The 20,292-nt window shown below is 41.8% G+C and overlaps 1 protein-coding gene across 12 annotated transcripts in view; it reads right to left on the reverse strand.

Annotated features, from left to right (window-relative positions):
* The window catches only part of AHI1 (Abelson helper integration site 1), a 196,338-nt gene that overhangs the window by 140,535 nt on the left and 35,511 nt on the right, over positions 1–20,292 (reverse strand). For all 12 annotated transcript variants that reach the window (XM_077813079.1, XM_077813080.1, XM_077813081.1 and 9 more), the window contains 6 exons: positions 19,108–19,203; positions 10,506–10,691; positions 6,756–6,908; positions 5,577–5,709; positions 4,172–4,295; positions 2,364–2,593 (listed from right to left, as the gene is read on the reverse strand). In XM_077813079.1, the coding sequence (XP_077669205.1) occupies positions 2,364–2,593; positions 4,172–4,295; positions 5,577–5,709; positions 6,756–6,908; positions 10,506–10,691; positions 19,108–19,203 (922 nt within the window). The remainder of the gene's footprint in view (positions 1–2,363; positions 2,594–4,171; positions 4,296–5,576; positions 5,710–6,755; positions 6,909–10,505; positions 10,692–19,107; positions 19,204–20,292) is intronic.

A 20,292-nucleotide genomic window follows, 5' to 3' on the forward strand; every position in this document is an offset into this window, starting at 1 on the left:
ATTTATTATAAATTTTTTTTATTTTTTTCTACATTTTCAAATACATTGATTTCAATTACAACACAGAATACAAAGTGTACAGTGCTCACTTTATATTATTTTTATTGCAAATACTTGCACTGGAAAAATACTATTTTATCTTTTTAAATTCACCTCATACAAGTACTGTAGTGCAATCTCTTTATCATGAAAGTGCAAATTACAGTGTAGTTTTTTTGTTACATAACTGCACTCAAAAATAAAACAAAGTGAGATTTTAGAGTAGAGGTGCGCAAACTACGGCCTGCAGGACTGTCCAGCCCAGCCCCTGAGCTCCCAGTCGGGAAGGCTAACCCCCGGCCCCTTCTCCTCTGTCCCTCCTCCCCCGCAGCCACATGGGCAGCACCGCTTGCACCCGCCCATCTCCCAGGCTTTCCAATAAGCCTATCCTGCTGCTCTGAATGGCATGGTAAGTGGGGGGGTTGGATAAGGGGCAGGAGGTCCTGGGGGATAGTCAGGGGGTGGTTGGATGGGGCGGAGGGCAGTCAGGAGACAGGGAACGGGGGGTAGTGGATAGGGGGTAGGGTCACGGGGGCTCGGGTCGGTCACGGGGGGACAGGAACCAGGGGGGTCGGATAGGGGTGGGGTCCTGGGGGGGCAGTTACAGACGGGGGTCCCAGGAGGGGGTGGTCAGGGGACAAGGAGTGTGGCAGGGGGTTGGATGGGGCGGGGGGCCTGTCAGGGGGCGGGGCAGTCAGTGGACAGTGAGTGGAGGGGTTTGATAGGGGGTGGAAAGTGGGAGGGGGCGGATAGGGGACAGGGCCAGGCTGTTTGCAGAGGCACAGCCTTCTCTACCCGGCCCTCCATACCATTTCGCAACCCCGATGTGGCCCTCTGGCCAAAACGTTTGCCCACCCCTGTGTTAGGGCCTACAAATCCATTCAGTCCTACTTCTTGTTCAGCCAATCTCTAAGACAAACAAGCATGTTTACATTTATGTAAGATAATGCTGCATGGAAGCATGTCCTCTGGAATGGTGGTCAAAGCATGAAGGGGCATACAAATGCTTAGCATATCTGGCATGTAAATACCTTGCAATGCCGGCTGCAAAAATGCCATGAAAATGCCTATTCTCGCTTTCTGGCGACACTGTAAATAAGAATAGGGCAGCACTATCTCCCGTAAATGTAAACAAATTTGTTTGTCTTAGTGTTTGGCTGAACAAGAAGTAGGACGTAGTGGACTTGTAGGCTCTAAAGTTTTACTTTGTTTTGTTTTTGAGTGCAGTTATGCCACAAAAAAAATCTACATTTCTAAGTTGTACTTTCATGATAAAGAGATTGCTTTAAGGTATTGTATGAAATGAACTGAAAAATACTATTTCTTTTGTTTATCATTTTACAGTGCAAATATTTGTAATAAAAATAATAATTTAAATTGAGCACTGTATACTTTGTATTCTGTGTTGTAGTTGAAATCAATATATTTGAAAATGTAGAAAACATCCAAAAATATTTAAATACATTGTTTTCTGTTATTGTTTAACCGTGTAATTAAAACTGCGATTAATAGCAATTAATGTTGTAATCATTTCACAGCCCTACTTTTTTCTACATTGCCTCTCCACATCTCTGCTCAGCTCATAATACCAGCCTTGGCACACCATTTGCCTGCTTCTCCCACAATAGTCTCTGTTCTTTATTCCATACCAATTTCTGCAATGACACTGACAAGAAAAAAGAAAAGGAGTACTTACTTGTGGCACCTTAGAGACTAACCAATTTATTTGAGCATAAGCTTTCGTGAGCTACAGCTCACTTCATTGGATGCATACTGTGGAGTGAGCTGTAGCTCACGAAAGCTTATGCTCAAATAAATTGGTTAGTCTCTAAGGTGCCACAAGTACTCCTTTTCTTTTTGCGAATACAAACTAACACGGCTGTTACTCTGAAAACTGACAAGAAACTAGCCAACTAAAACTAGTTAGGAAGAGGGTCAATTGTGGATAATCTATATATCTAATTTAAAAAAACTGTATCATCAAGACCTGGCTAGTTATCACCTTGACCCTTTTACATCTGTTATATCCTTCTTTCCTGTCTTTTGCCTGCTTATTTATCTTTTCAGCCCAGGCTATGTCTTCCTAAATGTTTGTACAGTGCCCAGCATATTGTAGACATGCCCAAATTACAGACAGTAAATAATAATTGAATACATCAACACACTGGATAGTAGTAGATCTGAGTGAGACATTTTAATAAAATAACAATTGTAACAAAATAAAAACATCCTGTTTTTTAACAACTATCTCAGTGAAATACACCAAACTGAACAGGCTTGAACTGCTCTTTGTTTGAGATGCAATTATAACATATTGAACATACCTTCTGCATCAAAACACAGTGTATTGATGAAACTTTTGTGACCATCGAACTCCTGTATTAACTGACCATAGATCTCTTTCACTTTTGTATTCCATACCCTAATCACAGAGTCATAACAGCCTGTCACCACAAGATAGTCAGCAACTGGATGGTACTTTGCAGTGTAAACAAATGAAGGATGAGGGAAAACTCTCACAGAAGTTGTAGTCTGGGTCTCAATTTTCCACATTCTTTTAAAAACAAAAAACAGAACAAAAAGTTAGGATAACTGTCTCATAACGTGACGCTTTCTAGTAAATATTACCATATAAATTAATACCAAATTTTGTGCTAATGGTTCTAGACGTAAAATACATGCAAATACTTAAGGGTCTAATTGAATCTACTGAATTTTTGCAGTTATACTCAAAAGTTTGATGTGGAACGTTCCAACGGGAATTAAGCTTCACAGGTTTTGAACTCCGGAAATTTATTTCCATCCTGTTTCTAGCATCCCTGTACAGGCACGGGGCGCTAGCCTAAACTGAAACTTATTTAAGAAAAAAAATATTTTTAACTATCTAATTACATGAACAAACTAACTAGTAACTAGGCAGTAAGACTACTAACTAGCTACACAAACACCGTGGAGAGAAGAAGGACACTGCAAGGATTCCATCTTGCTGCTACAAGAGGTAAGATAGAACCAAGGGGCAGCTGGCCCACTCTGCCTTTTACGCCCTCAGGCTTGGATGAATGGTGCAAAGACGTCCAGGGCAAAGGCATGACCCCAATGTACACAGCTGGCCAAAAAAACCTGATCTCATACCCAAGCATACCAAGAGTGGAAACGATGTGGACAATCACTTGAAGAACTTTATATTTATTTCCCCTATTATTACCCCATAGTAAAACCAATTAAATTAACACTTTCAACACACATAATGTGGCAATCACAATTCTTTGGGGATTTTAATTATGCAGCTGCCTGTAGCACTATGTAGTTGCCCAACAAAGGCAATAGCTAGGTTTTTGTGCATCTACACATCAGTGAAGATTAAAACCTATGAAGTTACCCATAACACATTTGTGGAATACTATGGCCATATTTTTTCTTGCTGTGTTTTAAGTGTTCTGGGTTGGTTTTTTTTGGAGGGATGAGGGAGCTTTAAGTACCTCAAGATTTGCTGCTTAAATACTGCATTAATGTAACTTTTTAAATTTATACACAAGAGGGGAAAAATTTCAGAGTTAAGATTTTAAATTCCAGATACAGTGATTTGCCTTGAGTTACACATTTAACAGCCTAGCCAAGAATTCAAACTACTATATACAATTGCAACGTGGTAAAGTTAAAGTTGCTACTGAATTCTAAATTTTCAATTTCCTGCCTGGTGTGTTCAAATTTGCAGCCTTAATATAGCATTAAGATTGGCTTTTGCATCTAGAATATGGTAATTTTTGGAAGGATTAAATGTTCCAAAAGTCCTATTGATTTCTGTAATAGCTGCTGGGTGCTGAGCACTTTTGAAAAATAAGACCACTTATTTAGGCGGCTAAATATGGTTTTAAGAGCCTATACTTAGGCAACTACATTTTAAAATCTTGGACCAAAAACACCGTATATTTTAAACCAAACATAATAAAATTATTCCTAAAAAGCTATCATTCTATCATAGCTTTCCAATAACATTAACAAATAACTCAAATTACACTCAAATCCATGGTTAAAAGTTGTCCAGCACAGTTTATGATAAAGACACAGCTGGGTTCACTAAGCCTACTTATCATTTTGACAACAGTTGCTATAACATTTCACTCATACTGACCTGACAGTGCCATCAGAGGATGCAGTAAGGAGGTACTCATTATCTTTTGACCAACAAAGATCATATACAATATTAAGGTGGCCATAAAATTCTCTCAAGTATTGTCCAGAAGGAATCTCATATACTAATGAAAATGTAAATAAAAAGATTAAATTTGGAAACATTTGAAACTGCTTTTCCAATAATAAAGCATCGATACTCAAAAGAAAACCATTTAGGGCCAAGATTTTATATATAAGACTTATAACTGCATATTCCGATACAAATTCAATTTTCAAATATGGAAGATGTTGATGCAACCAACATCTGGAATATAATTACTACAAAGCTAGATATATTACTAGGGCCAAGTCATTGCTTGCATAAGTGAATTCAACTCCACTAGCTCCTAATTTCCATAATTCAAAATCAAATAGCTACTTGGTATGCATTGTTAATAATTTAACACAAGTTTGCAAGCATCTACTTCCATCTAGTGGTTCATGGATATGTCACAAGTGCATTAACCCCTTTAAAAATTAGACTAGATAGTTTAAGTTTTCAGGGATGAACCTAGGACATTAAGTAAATACTCTATTTTATTTTTTTTAAAACTTTGATTGCCACTTGGCCAGCTACATAAGAATATTAATGGTGAGGTCAATTTTTTGGTGATCAGCAAGTTTTGTAGAGAAGCAATATAACCGTGATAGCTACTCTTTAAGTACTTGCATTTATAGGTTTTGCCTTTTATTCTGTGTGGAGATGGAACATTGTTCCCAAGAATCTCAAAAAATCGATTATATTCTGTTTCAAAATGCAGCAAGTGACATTTTCTTGCACAGAAGCAGCCCAGGATATGAATAGTATTGCTAGTCATTAGTGAGTTGTATTGGGAGATTTTTGTGAAGACGACTGCCTGCGTTATGCCTGGCTCTAGTATTATTGGTTAGCCACTTTAATGAAAACTAAATTCATTCACAAATTCCCTTTCCCCTGTCAAAAAAAAAAAAAATCTAAGAAAGGGGCAAGTTATTTCACTTAAAAACTTATTATCAGAACTTATATTCCCGGCACATTTCAGACTCTCAGATTTCTACTGGATGCTGAAATATTGTAATATCAAGTCCTTAAACTGGACATATACATTACCACATATGAAAAGCCATACTGTCTTCAATCAGCAGAAACTTTGCTAAAGATGCCTTATAGCTAAGAATATTTACAATGCTGAATTACTAAATAAATCTACTAAAAGAACATAACTGTTAATATAAAACCTCTATACTCCAAAAAGTAACGCTTTTTTTTTTTTTAAAGTCCAGTCGACACACTCTTCAAAATAAAAAACTAAAGGGGAAAAAAAGAGCTCTTTGCATATGTTATAGCTCTATGTTAAAACAGAAGTAATAAATTCATAACTTACAAATAATGGGATAACCATCTCTCCCTGCACACGCTGCTGCTAATGTTTTTCCATCTTGAGAAAAACGAATACAGAAACAGCCCATATCTCCTGCTCTCAGTGAAAAGAGATGCTTGTTTGGTATACGACAAGCCTACATTTCCAAATAAAAATAGTTATTGCACAGCTGTGAATGTTAACAAATACACAAAACTTAAAAGACATTATGTATTTAACAAACTTTTCCACAAGCCAAAAAAATCAGCAAAATAAGTTGTTAGTACCTGGATCTCTCAAAAACACAACTTCTACAGTGTTTACATGGACAAGTTTAATAATAAATAATTTAATATTTGAGGATGTCTAGACAATATTCTCAAGATTATAATTCACTTAATTTGGCTCATGCATTTATTTGCCTTTCTGCAAAAAGGCAAAAATTCGTCATAAAACATTTTGAAAAAGAATTTAATCTAAATTTACACAATTTTTATTCATCCTAAACATGTCAAACATAAACTTATTTCCATACCCTTTTCATCTTTGGACAATTTGCTGTTTTAAAACAATTTGTTGATTTTTCTAACATTTCCTTGTTACTACTTAAATCACTGGCTGTTATTAAATATGAAAGAAATAAAACCACTGGCAGTTTTTAAGACAAATTATATAATATCACAAAATCAAGGTACATAAACAAAAGCCATTTACATCTAAGATTAAATTGGGATTTTCTTTTGAACAAATGCACTCTGTGTATTAGTTGTGTTTCTTACATGGCATCCAGCAGGGAAATAAACCCCATTCCCATTTGGAGAATAAACTGAATGATTATATGGACAATAATAGCCTCACAGAAGGTCCCCTTTCTGACGTGTGGTGGGGATCCATGACTGAGGAGTGGGCAGGACCAGAAGCACCAAGAGTGGAGCTGCACTAACTCCTCTCCATCCCCACTAAGCTGGTGAAACATCCTTTGAATGAGGAGTCCCAAGAATCATGTTGTCAAGGAACTGACTGCACGGGTCCCAAAGCTAGGATGGGAGCTTAGGACCTCCATGGAAAGAGTCCTTCCCTCCAGCAGGTTCTTGAGACCCACCTACACCCTCAAAACCAGACTTGTTTCACAATATTATACCATAAAATAACCTTATTAGCAGATAGTGGATTTTTTTGGTACTTTTAAAAAAAAACCTTCACCTGTCCAGGCAGTCTCATCCATTTAAATTGCTCCTTTTTCTCATGTGGACTATATACACTAGCTTTTTTTGATACCTCATTCTGGAGCTCACAGAATGACGTGCTACCTTGTTCCTGCTGAACAGCCATCATAGAACGGAAAGAAGGATATACCTAAAGGCAGACAAAATATCAATAGCAAAATCAATTATTTCAGGAAAACACAAAACGTTTTAAGTACAGTAACATATTTCACAAAATTGAAATAAGTCTAAAAATTTTAGGATGTAAATGTATTTTGTGTAAACACTGAAAGAAAATTAAATGGGGGCAATCCTTGTATATGAAAAAATACCTGGTAGTACAGTGATACATGCTGTTAACCAGTAATACGTACTACTTCCATAAGAAATAAGTGAAATTCATCATCAAATACAAATGAGGTGCAATGAAAGTAGCCAACAAGCCTACACTGGTGAAAAGTAAATTGGGGTGGTAAAATTCTGTCAGATGGTTGATAAATCTTTTACTTACACAACTGATTCATGCTTTTCTGTTTTATTAGCCTTTTCCACAATAGAGCCCCATTCAGTTTAAGCATGAGTTCTCCCACTTAAGTCAAGTTAATCTCCCCACCCCAAATCTAGCAGACACCGCTCTTTACTGAAATTCACACCTGGTGCCAAGGGCCAGCATAGGCTCTCTGCATTAATTAAACCCTACTGTTTAAAAAAAAAAAAAAAAAAAAAAAGTGCTGCACAAGTGGATTGCACCATGTGTGGAATTAATTGTGGAGGGAGATTGAAGTTGTAAGTGATTGAAAAATCTCTGCTAAGTGTGCTTAATGAACTTCTCCTAATATTTGAGCAGAACCTAATAATTTCACAAAGGAGACAGAACATCATATAGTGCAGGGGTCAGCAACCGACGGCACGTGAGCCAATTTTTAATGGCACACTGCTGCCTGCTGGGTCCCAGACGCCAGCCCCACTCAGCAGGCTGCCGAACCCAGGCCAGGACCCCCAGCCTGCTCTTCTCCGCCTCCTCCCTTCACCCCTCCCCACGGGGGCAGGGTGAAGAAGCTTGGTCCTGCCGGAGGCTGCTGCAGAGCAGGCAAGCTCCCCACTCTCCCGCCTCTTCCCCCAACGTGCTGGGTTCCTGCCCCTCCTCCACTCCCTCCCTGCCCCCGATCAGCTGATGGCCCTTGAGAGGAAGTGGGAGAAGAAGAGCTGCAGCGAGCTTGCTGCTCCGGGGAGGAGGCGGAGAAGAGGTGGGGACAGGGCCTTGGGGAAGGGGGTGGAATCAGGCTGGAATCACCAGCCCGCTGCTGTGAGCCGCTCAGGGCACGGGGCTGGGAGCACCCTCATGACCCCAGCCCATAACCCTAGCCTCCTGCCCTGACCCCTGCACCCTCCTCACACCCGCAACCCTGACTCCTGCACCCCCCTCACACCCGCAACTCTGACTCCTGCACCCCCACTCACACACCCCCAGCCCCCCCCATGTCCTGACTCTTGCACCCCCCACATTCCCATCCCCACCCTGAGCACCAAACAGGAGCTCCTGCACCCCACCCCCACCCCACATTCCCACCTGCACCCTTCGCACCAAATGGGAGTGGGGTAAGCACTCCACCCCCAAACCTCCTGCCCCAACCCTGAGCCACTTCCCTCATTCTAGCTCCTGGCCAGACCCTACACTCCAACCCCCAGCCTGCTCCTTCACCCCCAGCCCTGAGCTCAGTGCACTCCCACCCTCAGCTCAGTGCAGAGAGAGAGGAAGAGAATGGGCTAGAACCAGGGAGAAGGTAGGTACCCACTCTATGTGGGAAGGGGCGGGATCCCAGACCGGCAGCAGGCTGAGTGGCAGCAAGCTGAGCCGCTCAGCCCACTGACAGTCTGGGGTCCCAGCCGCCAGCCCCGCTCAGCCCGCTGCCAGTCTAGGGTTCTGGCTGCCAGTCTAGGGTTCTGGCTACCAGCCGCTTGCCCCGCTCAGCCTGCTGCCAGCCTAGGTGAATGGAACACCAGGCTGGAAGCGGGCTGAGCAGGCCGGTGGCATAAGATCAGCATTTTAGTTTAATTTTAAATGAAGCTTCTTAAACATTTTGAAAACCTTGTTTACTTTACATACGACAATAGTTTAGTTATATAATATATAGACAGACAGAGACCTTCTAAAAACTTTAAAATGTATTACTGGCACGCGAAACCTTAAATTAAAGCGAATAAATGAAGATTCTGCACACCACTTCTGAAAGGTTGCCAACCCCTAATATAGCCCATGAGAGCAACCTACGTGATCTCTGTGCAGCCTGACTGCCACATTGGCTACTGAACTCAGGCTCCCTCTTTTGATAAGGAAAACCGTAAATATCTTAATGAAATGCACACTAAATACCTCCAAGAACATGCCTTAATATCAGGGAGAAGCAAGTCACTTCTATTCTCTGTGCCTCTGTTTTCCTTCCACTCTTTGTCTGGCATTATAGTTCAGGTCAAGGACCAACTCCTACTCTATGTTTGTATGGTGCCTAGCACACCAATGCATATGTTACCAATGCATATGTTATTCCACATATAGCAAACAGTTACTATTGCACATGCAATAGCTACTATTGCACTTAGACCCATAGATTTCAGGAGGAATATGTGCAGGAATAGAGATTATGGAGCAGTGACTATCTGCAGGATCAGTCACTAAAGTCAGAAAGTCAGGAAAGACAGAAGTTAAGAGCATTTAAGAAGAACAAAAATGTAAAAATACTATAAGTATGCAAAAGATTAAATTCACCTGTGGTTCAGAGGGCCAGTACAAGACACTCTACACAATTTAGAGCCTATATGGGGCCATGCAAAGAGACTGTGGGTGGACTGGCCAGCCATGTGGAGGTGCCTATCCACTCATGTTCTATGGAAAGGGTCAGTGTACTAGAATGGCATCATAGGAATGGGGCAAGGCAGGCAAGGGGTAAAGTCCAGTGGATCTAACAATACATGTAACTAGTGCAGAAGGTCTGTAGCTGCTATTCCAATCTATAGGCTTAAATAGTGATCTGAGAGAGCTACACAACAGCCTTACACGCTGGCCTTGGATTGGGAGTGTGGATTTCATTGCCCCAACCCCACTACACTTCACCCATGTCAGTATTAAACAAAGATAAGAAATCTGTCAAGATTATAGATAAAGAAGCCAGTAATAAAACAATATATATAGTATTTAACAAAATTTTATTTTTAAGTCCCCATCTGGGTGGTGTTGGAGCAAATAATCATAGCTATTCTGATTTTAAGATTTCACCTCCTTTAAAAGGTGTTAAATCTGATAAAAAGTACATTTTCTCATACAGTTTTTAGAACAAAAATAAAAGTTAGGGGCCGAATTCTCCTCTCACTTGCACTAATTGTATACCAGTTCAATTCAATTAACTTTAATGATGGTTGGCCCAGTTTTCACCAATATGAGAGGACAGAGAGGGCCAAGATGATACATGACTGTTCTATGGAAAACATTGGCTAAATAGCAGGAAATTCAGAGTAGTTGGGGAAACTGATTTGAACGTTTTTACGAGAAGTTGTAAAGTGCTAAGCAGATTAAAAAAAAAGAGGGGGCATGTTAAGATGTAGTAGGCTTAGTATAGCAAGTTATAAAGGACAGTTACAGAAAAAAACATAAAAATGTAAATTGTCATCTGATTTCGGTTAAAAATAAATAGCTTGAATGGATCTTAAGTATTTCTGTTTATATATAAATATGTAAATGTACTTAACTTACATGATCTGGTAGTTTTATGCCTTTTATAGTTACATATAATGTTGATGGGTAACGATTCCTAGGACCCTTTTCCCACCAATCAAAAACCTCAACAACATTTGACTGTGTCCTGGTCCTTGGAGGTGGATAATACAATTGCAGACGTAGTTTCCCATCAATGTTTAGGACTCTGTTTGCACCTACAAGCTAAAAGAGTAATTTTAAAAAATTAAAGAAAATTGCTACTTTTGTTCAAAATTCATACAAGCCATTGATGACACTGACACTTTTGACCAACTAGGGGCTCAACTTACTACTGGGGATAGTTATTATTCCCACGAGTGATGTCCCCACTCTACTCAATGGATTACTCTTGAGAGTAAGCAAGCACTACCCTAGTATGTTTGCAGGATCAAACCCTACTATAATTCAGAAAGCACTACCATTTTTTATGTCTCTCTTCAAACTGGCATTCTTGTGTAATCTTTTTCTTGCAGCGATTGAGGCATTACAAGTTACATTTTGTTGAAATAATTCAGAGAAATAAGAATTTGCAATAAATATTTTATCTGTATCATATTGCCACAAAGAGAGAGAAAATTTGTTAAAATAAATTTTGCAAATTAAAAAAAAATTGGTAAAAGATCATATAGCATTTAAGAGAAACTAAATATTTCTGTTAATTTACTCCTATCTGGCCTCAGTCTTAAATGGTGCAGAACTACAATACCTTTAAGTGACATAGACCCAAGAAACATCTACTTCCTGAACAGATGCAAAAAACAAATCATCATACCAAGAGGACTCACCATCTATAACCCTCTGACCACTGCATAAAACTCCAAATATGATGAACAGCTCTACAGAAGGACCTCAGAAAAACTGAGGAAACACCTCCTCCACCTTATTCCAGAAGGGCCAACCTCAAACAATAAATCACCACATGCTCCCACACACTGGAATAAAAAAATAAGGAAAAACATACCTGGAGATTATGCAGGAAACCCAAAACAACTATAAAAAAGCCCTCTTCTCTGATGACAGCCATCCAACATAAAAACAAAAAATAAAACTAACGACAACAACTCCACAACTGATACCACCTTTGAGAGAAACCATGACACCAAGACCCACTAAATGGACACTACTCAACACCCCATCATCAAAGTGCAAGCTGGTCTCCATATTGGAAGAGAAGGTTCAAGGTCTGGAGAAACAAGTATCAACCCTGCATTGCATAAGAAAAACTGAAGACTTCCTAGGCATACGTCAGGGTATGCTTCTACAGACACAATGTTCTGAAGAGTCAGAGCAGACTGCGCAGCGGGGACAGGAGGACGGTGAAGAAATCTGGCAGCACGTGACGTCCAGAGGAAGAAAGGGGAGCGTTCACGTACCAGCAACACAGATACAGGTGAGCAACCGTTTTCATGGTCTCTCCCCAGGTACTAATGTGGAAAGTGGACCAGATGATACATCTGAGGGAAGGGAACAGAAGGAGACTCTGCCGATTGGAAGGCATGAGATGCACTGTCCTAGGGATGGGGCTTCCACGACCACTGCTCCCAAGAGAAGGAGGCGGGTGGTGGTGGTCAGGGACTCTCTCCTCAGGGGGACTGAGTCATCTATCTGCCGCCCCGACCGGGAAAACCGAGAAGTCTGCTGCTTGCCAGGAGCTAGGATTCACGATGTGACAGAGAGACTGCCGAGACTCATCAAGCCCTCGGATCGGTACCCCTTCCTACTTCTCCACGTGGGCATCAATGATACTGCCAAAAATGACCTTGAGTGGATCACTGTAGACTACGTGGCTCTGGGAAGAAGGATAAAAGAGTTTGAGGTGCAAGTGGTGTTCTCGTCCATCCTCCCCGTGAAAGGAAAAGGCCTGGGTAGAAACTGTCGAATCGTGGAAGTCAACGAATGGTTACGCAGGTGGCGTCGGAGAGAAGGCTTTGGATTCTTTGATCATGGGATGGTGTTTCAAGAAGGAGGAGTGCTAGGCTAGATGGGCTCCACCTAGCGAAGAGAGGGAAGAGCATCTTCGCAAGCAGGCTGGCTAACCTAGAGAGAAGGGCTTTCAATTAGGTTCACCGGGGGAAGGAGACCAAAGCCCTGAGGTAAGTGGGGACGTGGGATACCAGGAGGAAGCACGAGCAGGAGAGTGTGACGGGGAGGGCTCCTGCCTCATACTAAGAAAGCAGGACAAACAGCAAGTTATCTCAAGTGCCTATACACAAACGCAAGAAGCCTGGGAAACAAGCAGGGTGAACGGGAAGTCCTGGGATGAGGTGGACAAGGCTTTCTTCCGGCAGCTAACAGAAGTTACTAGATCGCAGGCCCTGGTTCTCACGGGAGACTTCAATCACCCTGATATCTGCTGGGAGAGGAATACAGCAGTGCACAGACAATCCAGGAAGTTTTTGGAAAGTGTAGGGGACAATTTCCTGGTGCAAGTGCTTGAGAAACCAACTAGGAGCAGAGCTCTTCTTGACCTGCTGCTCACAAACCGGGAAGAATTAGTAGGGGAAGCAAAAGCGGATGGGAACCTGGGAGGCAGTGACCATGAGATGGTCGAGTTCAGGATCCTGACACAAGGAAGAAAGGAGAGCAGCAGAATACGGACCCTGGACTTCAGAAAAGCAGACTTTGACAACCTCAGGAAACTGATGGGCAGGATCCCCTGGGAGAACAACATGACGGGGAAAGGAGTCCAGGAGAGCTGGCTGTATTTTAAAGAATCCTTATTGAGGTTACAGGGACAAACCACCCCAATGTGCAGAAAGAATAGTAAATATGGCAGGTGACCAGCTTGGCTTAACAGTGAAATCCTTGCTGATCTTAAGCACAAAAAAGAAGCTTACAAGAAGTGGAAGATTAGACAAATGACCAGCGAAGACTACAAAAATATTGCTCGGGCATGCAGGAATGAAATCAGGAAGGCCAAATCACACCTGGAGTTGCAGCTAGCAAGAGATGTTAAGAGTAACAAGAAGGGTTTCTTCAGGTATGTTAGCAATAAGAAGGGGCCCCTTACTGAATGAGGGAGGCAACCTAGTGACAGAGGATGTGGAAAAAGCTAATGTACTCAATGCCTTTTTTGCCTCCGTCCTCACAAACAAGGTCAGCTCCCAGACTACTGCACTGGGCAGCACAGCATGGGGAGGAGGTAACGAGCGCTCTGTGGAAAAAGAAGTGGTTTGGGACTATTTAGAAAAGCTGGACGAGCACAAGTCTATGGGGCCAGATGCGCTGCATCCGAGAGTGCTAAAGGAATTGGTGGATGTGATTACAGAGCCATTGGCCATTATCTTTGAAAACTCATGGCGATCGGGGGAGGACCTGGACGACTGGAAAAAGGCTAATGTAGTGCCCGTCTTTAAAAAAGGGAAGAAGGAGGATCCTGGGAACTACAGGCCAGTCAGCCTCACCTCAGTCCCTGGAAAAATCATGGAGCAGGTCCTCAAGGAATCATTTCTGAAGCACTTAGAGGAGAGGAAAGTGATCAGGAACAGTCAGCATGGATTCACCAAGGGCAAGTCATGCCTGACTAATCTAATTGCCTTCTATGATGAGATAACTGGCTCTGTGGATGAGGGGAAAGCAGTGGACGTGTTGTTCCTTGACTTCAGCAAAGCTTTTGACACGGTCTCCCACAGTGTTCTTGCCAGCAAGTTAAAGAAGAATGGGCTGGATGAATGGACGATAAGGTGGATAGAAAGCCGGCTAGATTGTCGGGCTCAACAGGTAGTGATCAATGGCTCCATGTCTAGTTGGCAGCCGGTATCAAGTGGCGTGCCCCAAGGGTCAGTCCTTGGGCCAGTTTTGTTCAATATCCTCATTAATGATCTGGAGGATGGTGTGGATTGCACCCTCAGCAAGTCTGCAGATGACACTAAACTGGGAGGAGAGGTAGATACACTGGAGGGTAGGGACAGGATACAGAGGGACCTAGATAAATTAGAGGATTTGGCCAAAAGAAATCTGATGAGGTTCAACAAGGACAAGTGCAGAGTCCTGCACTTAGGATGGAAGAATCCCAGGCACCGCTACAGACTGGGGACCAAATGGCTTGGCAGCAGTTCTGCAGAAAAGGACCTAGGGGTTACAGTGGACGAGAAGCTGGATATGAGTCAACAGTGTGCCCTTGTTGCCAAGAAGGCCAATGGCATTTTGGGATGTATAAGTAGGAGCATTGCCAACAGATCGAAGGATGTGATCATTCCCCTCTATTCGACATTGGTGAGGCCTCATCTGGAGTACTGTTTCCAGTTTTGGGCCCCACGCTACAAGAAGGATGTGGAAAAATTGGAAAGAGTCCAGTGGAGGGCAACAAAAATGATTAGGGGACTGGAACACATGACTAATGAGGAGTGGCTGAGGGAAGTGGGATTGTTTAGTCTGCAGAAGAGAAGAATGAGGGGGGATTTGATAGCTGCTTTTAACGACCTGAAAGGGGGTTCCAAAGAGGATGGATTTAGACTGTTCTCAGTGGTAGTAGATGACAGAACGAGGAGTAATGGTCTCAAGTTGCAGTGGGGGAGGTTTAGGTTGGATATTAGGAAAAACTTTTTCACTAGGAGGGTGGTGAAACACTGGAATGCATTACCTAGGGAGGTGGTGGAATCTCCTTCCTTTGAAGTCTTTAAGGTCAGGCTTGACAAAGCCGTGGCTGGGATGATTTAGTTGGGGATTGGTCCTGCTTTGAGCAGTGGGTTGGACTAGATGACCTTCAGGGGTCCCTTCCAACCCTGATAGTCTATGATTCTATGAACTCCTTCATAGATTTCTACCACAACTTCAACCACCATCACCCATCCATCAAACTCTCTCTAGAGTACTCCATACCTGCATCTGCTTCCTGGATACCATGATGAGCTTCAGCAATGGAACCCTACAAACAACTATATACAAGAAATTCACAGATCACCTTTACCACCCCAGGCACGCTAAGAAATCTGTTATTTATATCCAGACACTCAGATACCACAGAATTTGCTCCAAAGAGAAAATCCAGGATACACACCTAAAGATCCTTAGAACTGCCTTCACTAAACAAGAACACTCCACCAGAGAAGTAGATCACATCATGGAAAGGGCCACCAGAATACTTGTGGAGAACCTGCTTCCATTCAGGAAAAAAAAAGAAAAGACAACCTACTGACTGCACAACCCTAGTTGTCACCTGTCACCCCACACTGGAACCCATACAGGGTATCATCAAATAATTACAACCCATATGTTATGCATATAAGAAGCACACAGAATCTTTTTCAAGGGGATAAGGCAATACGTCCGGTCTATTGAGAGTACAATTTAAACATTAAAATCAGCACGTGCTTCCATTCACACACACAGACACCCCAAAAGGTTCTGCAGCTGGATCTTATAGTTACCAGTCCTTAGTGTTGCTCGGTCAGTTCCAGTGGCCAGCTGAAACTGCACACGAGGGAGGGGAGGAGCTGGAGCTGGGTCTCTGTCGGACGCATCTGAAGCTCTGATGTTGATGCAGAACAAACCCAGAGTCCCATAGGAATACACCCTTCTTTTACAGTAATAAGTTCCCATAAAAGTCTATGGACCTTGCTGTGTCACACCGGAGCTGTTAATCACGAGGTAGTCAAGATTGCTGCCAATCAGCATTATTTTGGGTTGTTACTGGGAGTATCCGCAGATGTTTCTTATCTCGTCCCTTTGGCTCCACTCTTTATCTTGTCCTTGGGGCGTATGCCTTTGCTTTAGGGTTGTCAGCCTGCCATCCGGGTGATTCTGATAATAAGGTTGGTGCCTCTTGACTTCTCCACTCCCCTCTTGACCATCTGGCCCATCAGTACTGGCGCCTCATGTGTCTTCTCTGTTAGCATGCCATACATTCTTCACTCACACACAAAACAGTAAATAATTTCAAAAGAAAGAACTGTAGCCATAACACTTCTATCCTTCTAAAAACAAACAATCATTAACACATAAAGCAAAGAATAAAACCAAAACAATTTCTTCTTACTAATTCAAAGCTAACAAAATAAGCAAAGTTTCCTCGAAGACAATTTCTCCCCATTAGGCTTTCGGAGTGGATTTTATTAAAGATACAGCAGCTCCTGTGTCAATTAGAGCTAGCATAGGAGCATATCTACCCAGCTGGACATAAATACATGGTCGCCCCCCCGGGATCCCAGGTGATTTTACCTATGAACCTCCACTGCTGTGCTCCTACATAATGTGGGGGTTCCCTATCCAGCAGGCCTCCCTTGTTGTCTTCTGGAGGAGGAGGGATAGGAGGAGCGTTGGGAGTTATGCTTGCTACCTCCTTCTGCTGCAATTGTAATTTAAGGGCTTCCCAGTTCGTGCTTCATCCCACTTTTCCTGGCTCTCCCCAAGCTGCATTAGGGTCCGTCAGGCTAGCTGGGGAGCTTTGTCTTAATGGAGTTGTATTCCTTCTCCCCCTCTTGTTGGCACTGCTTAGTGCCCTCTGGGAGGTATCAGGGATCTGGGTATGACCACCCTCCTGGTCCCAAGTTACCCAGTCTATGAGAGCAGCCTCATGTGAAACCTCCACGGGGTTCTGATATCCCCTTGAAAAAGATTCCATGTGCTTCTTATAAGCATAACACATTTGATGGGGACCACACCCTGAAAGAAATCTTTCCCAGACCCATTCTTCTGGCCTTCAAACAATCCCCCAACCTTGCTAAGCTCATCATCAGAAGCAAGCTCCCCATAGACCAAAACACAGAACTCAAAGCAGCACCAGAACCTGCCAGAACAGATGCAAAACCCACAGACATGTCTCCATCACTACAATCATCAATACTCCCCACAATACAACTTTCAAGATTCATGGGTCCTACACATGCCTATCTCAAAGTGTGGTGTACCTCATCAAATGCACTAACAACAACTATGGAGGTAAAACCAGACAGACAATCTCTAAGCTCTCAAATAAACTCATACAGAAAAATGATAAGACAAAAACACCTTATCACCTCTGGATGAATACTTTTCACAAAGCAATCACTCCATATCTGATCTTTCAATACTTGTCCTCAAAGGAAACCTGCACAGCATCTTCAAAAGGTGAGCCTAGGAAATTAAATTCGTATCTCTAATAGACACCACAAACCATGGACTCAACAAGTTTCATAGTTCATTATGCCAAGTTGTAACACACCTCACTGCCTGCTAACCCGTAACTGACCACTTCATTTTAAGTGGTCTCCTACAATGTGTGAATCCCTTAACTATCTGTTCCAGCTTATATTTAGCTTAGACTCTCTGGTTACCTTCCCCAGACCTGAAGAAGAGCTCTGTGAAACTCAAACCCTTCACCAACAGAAGTTGGTCCAATAAAACAGATCACCTCACCTACCTTGTCTTTCCCAAGAGAAAAAGGCATTCATTAATTTATTATAATTTTTCACAAGAAGTAGTTATGTAATATATTGTACTTGGGAAAGAATCCCTATTTGCAACATCACTTTCCTTTGCAACTCCTTTCCAAAGGGAAAAGTCAAAAAAAGATTTAGTTTTAATGTGGTTGTTTAAGACAAAATATTATATTTTTAATGTTATTAACAGTTGCACTGTCCATTGAGACTCATTGGATTTCTGCCACAAAGAGCAGCTAGGTCCCTGCTCTTGCCCCCACTTTTTTCATGTCCCAATGAAGGCGCTTCTACAGTCTTCTGGTGGAGGACAGAAGGTGCAGCAGAAGTAGCAACTCTCCCATCTTCCCCAAAGTGAAAAATTCATATCTGAGAGATGAAGTTAAGCCAATCTAAGCCTCTACATAGACACCACTATGTCAGAATTCTTCAATCAACCTAGTTGCCTAGTCTCTCAAGGAAATGGATTTATTATAGTGACAGAAAACCCCTGTCACTGTAGCAAGTATCTATGCTACTGCATTACAACGGGGCAGCTGCAAAGCCACAGGCATACCACTGTAGCGCCTGTAAACATCCCCGAGTAGCATAGCATGACTCAGGGTAAGAGAAAATAAGTGAGCTCTGGAACTTATCCCTTCCATAAGTTAGTTTTTTGCCTACTAGGGACAGGAGATAGACCACTGTTTGTCAGGATGATTCCCCTTTTGTAGGATTAAGGCGAGTCATGACAATTTCATTATTTCAAGTGGGGGGGACTCACAGTGCCCCCTCAATATCTGGATTTAACTAAAAGGTCTACTAGAATTTTGAATAGCACTTAAACAGAAGACACTAACTGCTCTTCAGGTAGTACTTCTGGTCCCAGGTGTACAGAGAAGACACCCATGACATTTATCAATTGATTAGCCTTTATTCAGAAGCTTCTGTTTTTTCTGCCAAGTGCTGCACTTGAAAAAGAAAATGTATTTTTTCATGCATTTAGTTGAGAAATATCCATTTTCTCTATTGCCATACCTATTTTCTCTGTATATCTACATGATCTTTTAATAGCATGAGCGCTCTCTGTCAGAATCTGTCTCTATACCTGTGGTTTAAAATACTTCATTTGTTTTAAAAAAGTTTCCCACCAAGTAATATGTTTCTTTGAAAAGCTGGCTTTGCCAATTTCTTTTAGATACTTTATGCAGGCTTTTTATTCTACTTTTGGTTGTTGTTTTTTTGTATTTTTAAGTTCACAATACCTTCAGAAATGCCCAAGAGATTTTGTGAAAACCACTTTCCTGAATTTGCACTTCAGAGTTGGCTCTTGCTTCATCCATGCTTAAGAAATCAAGGATCTGCAGATATTAAATTAGAATATATACATACATTACCATTGAGAATGCACTTCTCTGAAGTAATAATTACTACTGACGGTATTTTAGATAGGATTCATGGATTTAAACAAAATTCTCATTTTACTTAATATTATAAAAATATAATTTATGAACTATCCAGTGTCCATATCTACCACAAGTGATATTTAAACACACACACCACCACATCAGTGTTATGATCTTCAAGAACGTAAATCTCTCTCTTTTTTTTTTTTTTTTTTTTTTACAAAGTTTCTTATTTCACATCAGTCTCTTTACATTTTTTATAAAAACAAGACAAAAGCAATTCTTCACAAACCCTTTATATGTCAAAAAGATCATTTTGGTATACAAATTCTCTTGATTTTCATGGTCTGCAACCAGAATCTCCTCATATTCGACCACTTCTGCAACTTTATATGGCATGCATGTAAAGAAGGCTAACAGCATTTTGGGCTGTATAAGTAGGAGCATTGCCAGCAGATCGAGGGATGTGATCATTCCCTCGATTTTGCATTGGTGAGGCCTTATCTGGAGTACTGTGTCCAGTTTTGGGCCCCACGCTACAAGAAAGATGTGGAAAAATTGGAAAGAGTCCATCAGAGGGCAACAAAAATTATTAGAGGGATGGAACACATAATTTATGAGGAGAGATTGAGGGAACTGGGATATTTGGTCTGCAGAAGAGAATAATGAGGGGGGATTTGATAACTGCTTTCAGCTACCTGAAAGGGGGTTCCAAAGAGGATGGATTTAGACTGTTCTCAGTGGTACTAGATGATAGAACGAGGAGTAATGGTCTCAAGTTGCAGTGGGGGAGGTTTAGGTTGGATATTAGGAAAAACTTTTTCACCAGGAGGGTGGTGAAACACTGGAATGGGTTACCTAGGGAGGTGGTGGAATCTCCTTCCTTACAAGTTTTCAAGGCCAGGCTTGACAAAGCCCTGGCTGGGATGATTTAGCTGGGGATTGGTCCTGCTTTGAGCAGGAGGTTGGACTAGATGACCTCCTGAGGTCCCTCCCAACCCTGATATTCTATGATTCTATGCATAATATTAGAGTTACAATTGA

Source organism: Eretmochelys imbricata, chromosome 3 (assembly GCF_965152235.1).
Source record: "Eretmochelys imbricata isolate rEreImb1 chromosome 3, rEreImb1.hap1, whole genome shotgun sequence".
Taxonomy (NCBI): domain Eukaryota; kingdom Metazoa; phylum Chordata; order Testudines; family Cheloniidae; genus Eretmochelys; species Eretmochelys imbricata.